General features: G+C 39.0%; 1 protein-coding gene across 1 annotated transcript in view; it reads right to left on the bottom strand.

Moving 5' to 3' along the window:
* Positions 1-2,825: 2,825 nt before the first annotated feature.
* The window catches only part of PIK3C3 (phosphatidylinositol 3-kinase, catalytic subunit type 3), a gene marked incomplete at its 5' end in the record, with an annotated part of 46,520 nt that continues 38,107 nt past the window's right edge, over positions 2,826-11,238 (bottom strand). The window contains 2 exons of the mRNA XM_010294856.1: positions 2,826-2,990; positions 3,627-3,752. Coding sequence (XP_010293158.1) covers positions 2,826-2,990; positions 3,627-3,752 — 291 coding nt within the window. The remainder of the gene's footprint in view (positions 2,991-3,626; positions 3,753-11,238) is intronic.

Below are 11,238 nucleotides of genomic sequence, written 5' to 3'. Positions count from 1 at the left end.
CATGGAGCCAAGAGACACCTGAAGCACTTAGAGCAACCCATTCTTTTTTTAATTTTAGACACCTGATACCCGAAGTAGAAAGGAAGGCCAAAAGCATATAGGTAGCAAACTCTGCAGCAGCGCATGAGGAGAATTCAGGGCCTCACAGGAAAAACAACCCAAAAGTCTCCACGCTGGAACGCAGCGTCAGCCAGCTAGAGAGGTAAAAACCCTCCAAATGGGTTTGAGGGACAACTGGATCACGCCTGCATTAGTAGCTGTCACATCTGCTTATTTGGTATCCAACGTGCAATACATACACACTTTGGGCTTGTTTTTTAACTCCCAAAATATAAACGGAAGATGCAATCTTTGCCTGCTGCTGTATATATCAGCCTTTGCTTACAATGCAATTCCTGGGAGCTAGAAGCCTGGGGTTCAAATTCTTGGGTACTTCTAAATATTCCGAACAAATCTGTCCTGTGATATTAAAAGCAGTTTTAAGTGCTGAAGAAAGGTCAAACAAGACCAAGTTTGAATGGAAAAAGAAAAGGTCACCTAAATCAAACCTGTAAACTCTGACTTACTAATACAGCTTCACAAATGCAGTAACAATTATCTGGGAGAGTCTGGCAGTCACCTAAACGCAAGGAAGTAAAAGATGTATCTTTAAAAAAGCGACTGTCAATATGTGATTAAAAGAAAGGTCTACACATATATTGCAGGCACTTAAAATTTTAATCTTGAATCTTTGTAATAGGTTTTTTGTTTGGGTTTTTTTTTTGAACCCCAAGGTAGATGCTAGGCATTTTTCACTTTGTGTCATGAAATTACTGTCCTCCATCCTATGATCAAAGTAATCCATAATGAATGACAACAAATTTTGCAACATTTTCATATAATTACATTCCTTTTTTTCACATCATGTAAGAGATCACCTTTATTCAATATATATGCAGATGGAAATGACATTTTTGCTCCTTACCCTGCACTACAGTGCAATTCTTCAAAATAAAAATTAAGTTTACAGGAAACAACAGATTCGTTGGAAGACCTTTAGCAAAATGGATAGCCATAAAAATAGTTCCGTTTCCAGCAGAATTTGATGAGCCTTTTGAAGAAAGAATCAATAAAAAAAACCTGGGATAATGACTGACTTTTCAGATCGGTTTCATTTTTCCTCTCAAATCCATTTCTCGTCATGAGTCTAATAGTTAAAGCAAACAGCATAATATCTTAAAAACCTGATAAACACAAACTAAATACATCAAATGGTTTTAAGGAAAAAACATTGTGAAATATGCTTTTGTGAATACAGTTTTATTCAACATGAGAAGTAAACATTGTATTGTCTTCTTGTGGCTTGTAGTAACACAGCACACATGCGTGTGGTTAAACTTTTCATTCTCCATACTAGAGCAAGGGTGAATTTTAATCATAAAAATAGCCAAGACAATAACCTATTGCCACCCCACACCATTAGCAAAAATCAGGTAATGTGTGAGGATGGATGGGACCTCCGAAGATCATTTTAGTCCAACCCTCCCCCCCCAGCTTAAGCAGGATCAAACACAACAGGTTGCTCAGAAGATTGTGCTGTTGGATTTTAAGTATCTCCACAGATAAAGACTCCGACACCCCTCTGGGAAACCTGTCCCAGTGTTTGATCTCCCTCACAGTAGTTCTTTATGTTTAGATGAAGTTTTCTGTCTTTCAGTTTGTGCCCACTGTCTCTTGTCCTGTCACTGGGCACAACTGAAAAGACTCTGACTCCACTTTCTTTACTCCCTTCCATCAGGTATTTATATGCATTGATAAGATCCCCTTCAAGCCTTCTCTCCTCCAGACTGAATAGTCCCAGCCCTCTCACCCTCTTCTCATGTGACAGATGCCCCAAGCACTTGATCATCTCCACCGGCCTTTGCTGGACTCGCTCCAGCACATCCACGCACTGGGGAGCCCAAAAGGGACACGGCACTCCAGATGCATCTCACATAGCACTGAGTGGAGGGGAAGGATCAACTCCCTCCACCCGCCAGCAATACTCTGCCTAACATGGTGAATGAAGCTGGTGGCCCTCCTTCACCACAAGATCACATTGCTGCATCATGTGCAACTTGTCCACCAGAACCTTCAATGCTTTTTCTGAAAAGCTGATTCCCACCTCATCACCCGTGCCCCTTCCCCGTGCTTGTGCATGGGGTTAATCTGCATCAGGTGCAGTGCTTGGCACTTCCCTTTGGTGAACTTCATGAGGTTCCTGTGCAGTCATTTCTCCAGCCTGTTGATGTCCCTGTGACTGGCAGCACACGCTTCCAGCGTACAGCTGCTCTATCCAGTTTTGCACTGTCTGCAAACTTGCTGAGGGTGCACTTCATCCCATCATACAGGTCATTAATGAAGATGTTAAACAATTTTGGCTTCATTATCAACCCTTTGAATACACCACTAGTGACTGGCCTCCAGATGGAGTTCTAATCTCAGCACACCAGCGAGTTTCCAATCCACATCAGTGTCTATTTCTCTAGTCTATATTGCTCCGGTTTGTTTAGGAGGATATTATGACAAACGATGTCAAAGCCTTGTGCCAGTCAAGACAAAATACCTACAGCTCTCACCCAGTCCACTGAGCTAGGCATTTTATCGTAGGTGGCTACCAGGCCAGTCAGGCATGATTTCCCTTTTGTAAATCCACGTTGACTACTCCCAATCACCTTGAATCTATTCTGCAGGTGCAGATCTGCAGGTAGAGCAGAAGTCATCCCTCCAATACCATAAGTCTCAAGGTTCCAGCTGTCACCATCCTATGAGTCTCTATTTCCTAACTCGATGAGCACAACATACTCTTACTCCTCCTTCAATGCAGCTGGAGATGCAGGCTCCTCTATCTCCAAGGTCTTGGGGAAGATCTGGTCAATCTCTTCCTTGCAGCTCTGATACTGTGCACTTTGCTGACCTCCTCCCACAGTTCCTTTACTTGGTGATCTGGACACACCACTGCTGCACACCTCCTGCAAGCAAGGAGCCCAACTCCCACTGCCCCAGCAAGAGGTCTCAGCCACTCACTACAGCCCCAAATCAGAAAAAGTGCATTCTCCCTCAGGAACTCCCCTGTGTTGAGGCCTCTGACACAGGGGACAGCCGCTCACATAGCCGCTGGGCACCACATTCTGTGGTACACTGTCAACATGGCAGAGGACGTGGATGCCACTGTGAGCAGAGCTTCCGGCCCTTTCTGTGCACCCTGCTATGCAAGCCGCTGTGTCTGTTGATCAAACTAACCAGCTGGAATGCACAGTTCAGGAAGTCTAGCAAAGGTAGTAAAGAAAGGAAGTTTATCCTCACTCATTTACTTTGGGAATGAAAGCTAAGGAAGTTCTGGATCCTTCTCTCACAACTCCAGCTTTCCAATTTGCAGCAATACAACCAGCTACAAGCCACTTCACATGTTTGCTAAGTTGCTTTAGAGAATTCTCTAGGACCGCTAAGAGCTTGCTCTCCAGTCCTGGCAGCAAGAACACGCTTATAACTTACTGCAAAATGAACTAAAACATCACGAACAATGAAGTTAGGTCTTGAACTTACCACTTGCAACCTCGCACCTTACTTAGCTTTCACAGAGACCACCAACCGAGAAGACATCTCACCTGTGCAAACTTGTGTATCTGCTCCACCACAGCTGCGAAGAGGGCATGGACACTTTCATCAATTAGACTCTGCATATAATGGACAGCTTCTTCATCGGACAGGTCCAAACGAAACTTGTCCTGCACCTGGAATGGGGGCAGAGATGACAAAAATTAATTCAATTCAACAGTCAAAATGTACACTGTTTCATCTGAACTATACAGGAGCAGACATAATTATTTCAGTTGTGGAAGTTTAGTAGAGAATCTCTCTTTTACTTCTAAATTACAGCAGATAATTGGGAATTTACAACGTTATATAAAATGAGTATTTTTAACCGTTTCATAAAAATGAAAATGAAATTTCATGCTAGAATGAGCACCCTACACCTCATCCCTCACCCCCCCAACCAGCAACTTTAAAGCTTGAAAGTCAAGAGAAGTACCTGGACATAAGAGTTTAAACAGAATTAAAATGCTATGAGAAAAAGAGAAAACACTCAACAGTCATAAAAAAGAATGAAATGCCACTTGAGAAAAAACACATAACTTTGCATAAACACAAAGTTGGAAGAATCTGGATGATCCTAACCATTTTTGAAAGTATCTAAACACTTCCTTATTTTAAGCTTAATTTCAGATAAAATTGCCTTTCAGAAAGTGTAAGAAAATTAAGTAAAGAATACAGATCGGAGGAAGGGCAAGCAAATGAACCCTATCAAAACTGACCTTGGTACGGCTGGTGAGACTTTCATTAACTTTGAGTATGTCCACCATCCACGTACAGGTGGTTGGAGACACTGCTACGCTCTCCATTGTTTCTTCTTTTGACAGCAACGTATTTTAACTATTGTACCAGTAGCACATTTTGCGTAGTCCTTGCAATTTGTATATGAATTAAAAGCTTAACGCACTATGCTTAAGAATACAGCAACAACATCTATATTTTCCTATTTCAGCCTTGGCAAAGCCTTGACCCATGGATAATTACAAACATGCAGCCAATGCCTTTCTGTGAATTCCAACTAATTCCATGGCAATTGTTCAGGACTGCTCCAGACGGCAACATCTCAAGTACCGTTACCACAGACATTACTTTGGTAATACTCAAAAACCTCTATACATAGAACTGGTAAGAGCTTAAACAGATATTTGGGGGTGGGGGGGAAGATTTTGCTTTGCAGGAGCCAAGTAAGTTTTACAGACATGCCTTGTGCCTCACAACATTTATGACAGACAGATGCATAAATAAGCATTTTGGATGAGTTCAAGTAATCTGATGCATGGATCTGAGGAAGTGCTACAGATATCAAAACATCATTTTCTAAGTTTTCTGAAGCGCTGGCTGTGCAGCAAGGTCTGCACACAGGAATGGCAAGTGTTCATTCTTTCTGGAAAAAAAATCAAATTTTTTTGATAACAATGCTAACTTTGGTGCTCAGTTTGAAAAACCAGTTGTGCTGTTCAAGACCTCCTAGCGAGTCCATGTTCTCTCAGAATTAATGAGTCTAAGATCCCAGCATTGTGTAAATCCTATCCCCAAAGGTTATAACTATCAGGCACCTTGCAAAGTAGTGCTGTTCACAATATGAAAACTGCCCAGCAATTTCATATTACGTGCAGAAAATCAATTGTTGCCCTCTAATCACGTACTTTATTCTCATCAAGATAAATTTCAAATGATGTGAGCTCTTGTGGAGACCATCATATCCATCTACTTCAGTCTCCTGCATAAAGAGATAGGTAAAATTGTATCAAACAATTTTTGTATCAAGTCTGTGGCTTCTGGTTTATCGGTGAGAATCTCTTTTACAGAGTTTTTAAAATAAAACAATGCTTCATATTCTAGGTAAATTTCTTCCATGATTAATTGCCCTGTTTAACAATTGTGACTTACTTCCTATCTGAATTGGTCCAATTTCCATCTCAGTGGAGCTCATGAGAAGTTTTTACATTAAAGAACTGTCCATTAGAAATCTCTCTTGTGTAGGCAAATATCAAATGATTTAAGTTGCTTCTTAAACTTCTCCTGGATATGACTAAGGAGAATCAAGCCTTTCCTGAACTTCTTCCATGCATTCACTTTTTTTAAGCATTGACAAAAAAGCAAGCCAAATTATTTCAATGCTGTTCTTAAAAAGGTCGTATTTGTGAGATGGTACTACCTTCTCTTCCCATTTTGTATTCTTTCTATGCACCAAGGATACCACATATGCAACCACTCTCTTTATGATAGCAAAATACACCGAGAGTTCAGTTTAGTATTACTCTGCATTCTTTTCAAAGGCAATGTATTCCAGAATAGTGCCCTTCAGCGTTATAATAAAAAGCGTAAGTTAGCCTGCCAAGTATGGGAAGATAATGCTGCTTCATGCAAAATACTGTTATAACTCTGTTGCTGATATGTTTGAAGTAAGCATAAATTGAATTTCTCCTCAGTTTCCCCTCAGAAAGACGACTGATCAATATGAAAGAATAGATTAAGCCAAAAAAGTTCAAACTCTCAAGGGAGCAAGTACCTGGGAGATTTAGAAGATATTTCAGGCTAATATTATAGAACTTTCATCTTCGTAACAAACATGATGAGAAGGAAGTTTATTATCTCCTACAGACATATTAGAAGTTTGACAGCCAATAAAGCACACAGTAGAATCCAACTGAATTTAATCGGCTGTTCACAAGCTTGCAATTACGCAGAAGCTTAAAGACCTCCCCAAATTAGAGCACAGACTCCTATCAGATCTAGTTTCACACTCACAGAAAAGGTGATGTAATGAGAATTCAGCAAAACTGCTAACTGCAGTTTCAAAAAGAAAAAAAAAAATCCCTGTGATACTCTTTTACAAAACTCCAGTAATGAAGCACTTCAGCAATATTCTAATTTGTTCAAGAAACAACTTCTCAGAAAGTCTTGCAGTTAGTGATGTTAAGATGCTGCTTCATTCTATGAAATTAATGACTATTTAAACCCACGTCCCACCTTCCCCAGGTACAGACACACATTGATATATGCGGAAAGAAATTTCCCCCCAGTTAGACCTTACAATCAGTTTGCAATTAACAGCAGGATCAAATGCTGCTGAGTACTATATCTCTGCATGGAAGTTTTTCAGCACTGCAATTAAAACTGACTGCTGCAACCTGGCTGAGAAGAAACATGGCAAGATGACAAATTACCTCTTGAGCTGCAACAGCAGTAACAAGATTAATATACACTGACTTATGGTTCTTGTAGCAAAACCAGTAGTAATTCTTATTTGAAATCTTTGAGTTCCGAAGTGTGTATTCTGAAAGCCAATAGTTTCTCCCAGAGGAAGCGCAATTAGGAAGAGATTTTTGCATGGTGTAAAAAAAAAAAGTTAATGGGGGACAAGGGGTGTCATGTTCTGGTCAGTTATACTCGTTCTACGCACTTTAAGAAGAATAGCTACCATGAAGGCATCAAAAACATCCCACCCAAATTATTTACTTAAGAGTTCTCGCTTTGGCATTTAAATTAAGTGAATCTTGTTAGTATGGTCATCAGTATTTCTCAAAAGAAATATACTTGATGAATCTGGTTAAACTTGTGCTTTGTTTCCAGAAAGGAAAGTTTTAAACCACACACCATATACACACATGATTTTAAACATCAGGTCTCAACAGCAAAATTTTAATGTTCAAGGCTGGAAAGGTTGGATAAAGAACATGAAGATACCGACGCTCAACTTCAAGGTTTCAAGTTGTCCGCTTCCTATCCCCTCCCCTGCACAGTGGATAGTTTAGTAATAAAGCATAAAAGAACAGGATTGAACAGTTATATGAATCTGCATGACTAGAAATTTTTTGTACTTCAGTTAAATTTGAAGTGTCCTGTAAGAAAGCTGTCAGTTCCCATGACAGAGCTTTTTCAAAAGACAAAGAAAATAAAAATTAAAAAGGGGAAGAGGCCATAAACAACGAGGGACAGTTCAGAAGAAAACATGAGAGGGGTGGTGACGGGAGAAGCATTTAAGTATAAATTACTTAGAGCTGAACTACTATGAGAACAGAAAAAAAGCTGATCATCGCTTGCTGCAGAATCGCAGAGAGGATAGGAACTTAGCAAGGTAACGAGCCAAAAAAAAAAAAAAAGGCATTTTACAGTAAAGCTATCAAGAAATACTACTTTGCACTGTGATTATCCCATCTAAAAATAAAGGTTTATCAATTACAGTTGAAACAAACTCAAGAGAAAAGCACTACAAGAGGAGGAACCAGATACTTGGCTGCTCCCTGCATTCCTTAACTACACAAACCAACACAATAACAGATATAAGGCGTTTTTGGTGCTGGTTTGGTTGGTTTTTTTCCTGTAACTGATACATATCAAAAGTCTTCACACATTCCATTAATGCTGCCCCATGCAATGAATATCTCAGTATCTAGAGAGATTGCAGATTAAGTATTAACTAAAAGATCCTCCTTTTTTAATACAAAGATGAATTTATACAGCACATTTTTAATATGGTCTAAAGTTGCATTTACATAATTTATTTATAATCAAGTCACAGTTTGCAGATACATTATTATGCTTTCTAGAATAGTTTAAACGTAAGGATTAAGGTGCTAAGGTATGTGAGGGTGTGGGTGAAATAAAAACAGGCATCAGTTTTGATTACGATTTTGTTGAAAATAACCAAAACCATCAAAAAAACCAGGAAAAAATTCCAATCCCAAACCTAAACCACCCTGAGAGACCTCAGTCAAAATCAGTGTTAACAACTTCTCTTCTACCTGCCAAAATCAAACAAAACACCTCAACCCAAAAAATCAAGTGGTCACTTCATCGAGCTATTGTAAAAAAAACCCTGGATCTTATGAGGACACAGCCTGACCAGAACAAACACTATACAGCATCCCACATCTTAAATTCTGGGGTAGGTAAAGGAAGTCCCACATCACAAATGTTGTTATGGCGAAGTAGAACATCATGAGAGGTAAGACCGCAGTAGAAATGGAAAAGGGTGGCATTTCCCCCCCCCCCCCCAAAAAAAACAAACCCAAACAAAAAACCACAAACCAAAAAAACTGTTTTGAAGATATGAAATGTCAAAACCTGTAAACTTTATGTGTATTTACATTTGATGTGACATTTCACTAGAAAAAGGGAAGCTGTAAAGGTAACTGAGAGGGAGAGAGCAGAACATCTACCAGAATAACAGGCAGTGTTAACTGCTAGTAAACTCTTTCTTTTTTGTTTGAAGAGTGTTCAAGGAAAGTTAAAAAGACTTGTAATTTTGAAAATGGTATCAAATGCGTTGTATAAAGCTGATTTCATAGAAAACTCCCAGTCAGGCCCACAGAACTACATACAGAATAAAAATCAGAATGGCAATAAAGAGGAGATGAAATACTCAAGAAAACCCTGATCATCATATTAAAAATTGCAGTGAAATGGCTGAGATAAATGGCAGGCCTGTGTCTCCATTCACTTGAATGAACCTCCAGGTTCACCCTTCTCCCTTTTAGTATCTTGTAATTTTGGAAGCACGACAGGCTTAGGACTGAGAGAAGAGAGACAAACCCAGCTGGGAACAGCGTTAGTGCAGCTAAGCACACTTCGTTGCAAAGTTCCAAGATTTTCACTTACTCTTTTTGCTCCTTAACCACAAGACTGCCCTTTCTTCCTCACCAAAGAACAGATTTGTAAGGATTTTCTTTTTTCTTTTTTTTTTTTGTCTTCAAGTTTGACCTATTGTATCATATAGGCCATAGTTATCCTTGTATTAAACTAAAGAACTTGTCTTTTGTACTAACAAGTATCTGCTCACTGCTAAAACATCACGTAAAATGGATAGGTACGTAAGGCTCAAGGTTAAGATAAACTTTTTAGAAATTTTTAGGAAGCTTTCATAAACTTCAGGGCAGTATCTGAATCCATACCTCATGAACATTTGTAGCTATATTTTTCATAATTACTGAAGAAGGCAGCAATACATTTTGACCCAACATATCAAATGACACCGAAGAACCCTGTACTCAATCCTATTTAGTTTTCAGACTAACTGCTAGTCAGCCATTCTGAAGACTGCTGGCTGCTCTACTATTTATTCTTCCAGCAGCATTAAGCAGCACTGCTGCTGTTTTCTACGACTACGAGCTACATAATTTTATCGCTCCAATATGGGATTGCTCATTGCAAAGTCAGCTATTTAAGAGAAAAAACTTCAGTGCCCTTTTTTGTTGGGTCATAACATGTATTGGATGTAAGCACCCCAACTACTACTAACATCAGATGAAAACCAATTGATCACCAGAGAAGAAAACAATAATAATCTAGTGGGGTTTTCAAGATTATTTTTACTGTTTTGACATATAATTGTTACCAACAGTCAGCATCCAATATTCATGTAGCAGAAACTGGCATTAAATTCTTGACTTAACTCACCAGATTTCATCTTTCTCAGCAAATGACGTTCTTGCTTTCCCTGCTGCTTGCAGTCCCAACAACTCACTGTACAAACTACTCTGATGCTCTACTTGCATGAACAATCTATTTGAAAGACCATTCCGACAATAGCTTTTGTTTTCAAGGCTTTGATTTGAACAAACTGCAGCTTCTAAACAAGCCTGTATAGGCTTCTATAATGTTTTGGGTTTGGGTTTGTTTTTTTTTTTAAATAGAAGCCAGTGAAGACATTAGTAACCATCTCTAAATTGAACTTCTATGAAAACAAGGGTTTCAGCTGCTGCAGTATGCAAAGATGATACTGTTCCAACTCAGAATTTCATCATATTGGCCAAAACCTTATAATCAAATAGACAGCGTGATATAAAGCAACAGGAGTACAGGAGTGTTCCCACACTTGGATCATGTTGTGATGTTTATTCCATTTTTTTTTTTTTCAATTTTGAAATGAATTAATATACATGCAAAATCAACAGCCTAGAAACAGAAAAGCTGGGTGTGCAGCTGCAGTGTCATTACCCAAATGTACAGAAAGATGAACGTCTGCTTAGGCAAAATAAGCTCCATGTCAATGTGACACTTCTACAAAGAATAAACCTCCCCAGAGCGGGTAGCAAATACAAATACTAAAACAAACAGACTCTGACCAAGCACAACTGAGTTTATTTCTCCTATAAATTTCCTCTTAGAATTAATAAATCTCAGGAATGTTTCCTAGCCCCACCTTTTAATAAATACTGGTATTTTCAGTAGGGTGAAAAGGGACAGCAGATATCCACTGCTTAAAAAGGCATTCTAAGCACCAAACAAGAAGTCCTTTCCATTTCAGTAACTTGTGAACTCAGCTCTCAGTTACCACTGACTGACTCCTGGGGAGGACAGAGGAGGGAGAAAGATCACAGGGAATTTTACTACAAACCAGATGAAGAAACTGGCAAAATTAGCTCAGGCTTAGAAAAAAGCTAAGTCAGAAAATTTTTCTGTACCTCCACTCACATCATGTCTCTGCTTTAGCTTTTATATCTGTAGAATGAGAATCATTTTACTTTGCTATGTTCAATATAAAAGGAACAAAACATGTTTGCTCTCTCTTCTTGCTAGTTTCCAAACATTTATACTATCCTTTTTCTTCTCAAGAGGGATGAGACTTAGTCAATGTTTGACTTGGAAACGCAGAGGATGCTCACAGTGTTACACTCTGTA

This window comes from Phaethon lepturus, unplaced genomic scaffold (genome assembly GCF_000687285.1).
Source record: "Phaethon lepturus isolate BGI_N335 unplaced genomic scaffold, ASM68728v1 scaffold17159, whole genome shotgun sequence".
NCBI classification, from domain to species: domain Eukaryota; kingdom Metazoa; phylum Chordata; class Aves; order Phaethontiformes; family Phaethontidae; genus Phaethon; species Phaethon lepturus.
Note: the sequence above shows the minus strand (reverse complement) of the source record. Positions and strands in the feature narration are given on the sequence as shown.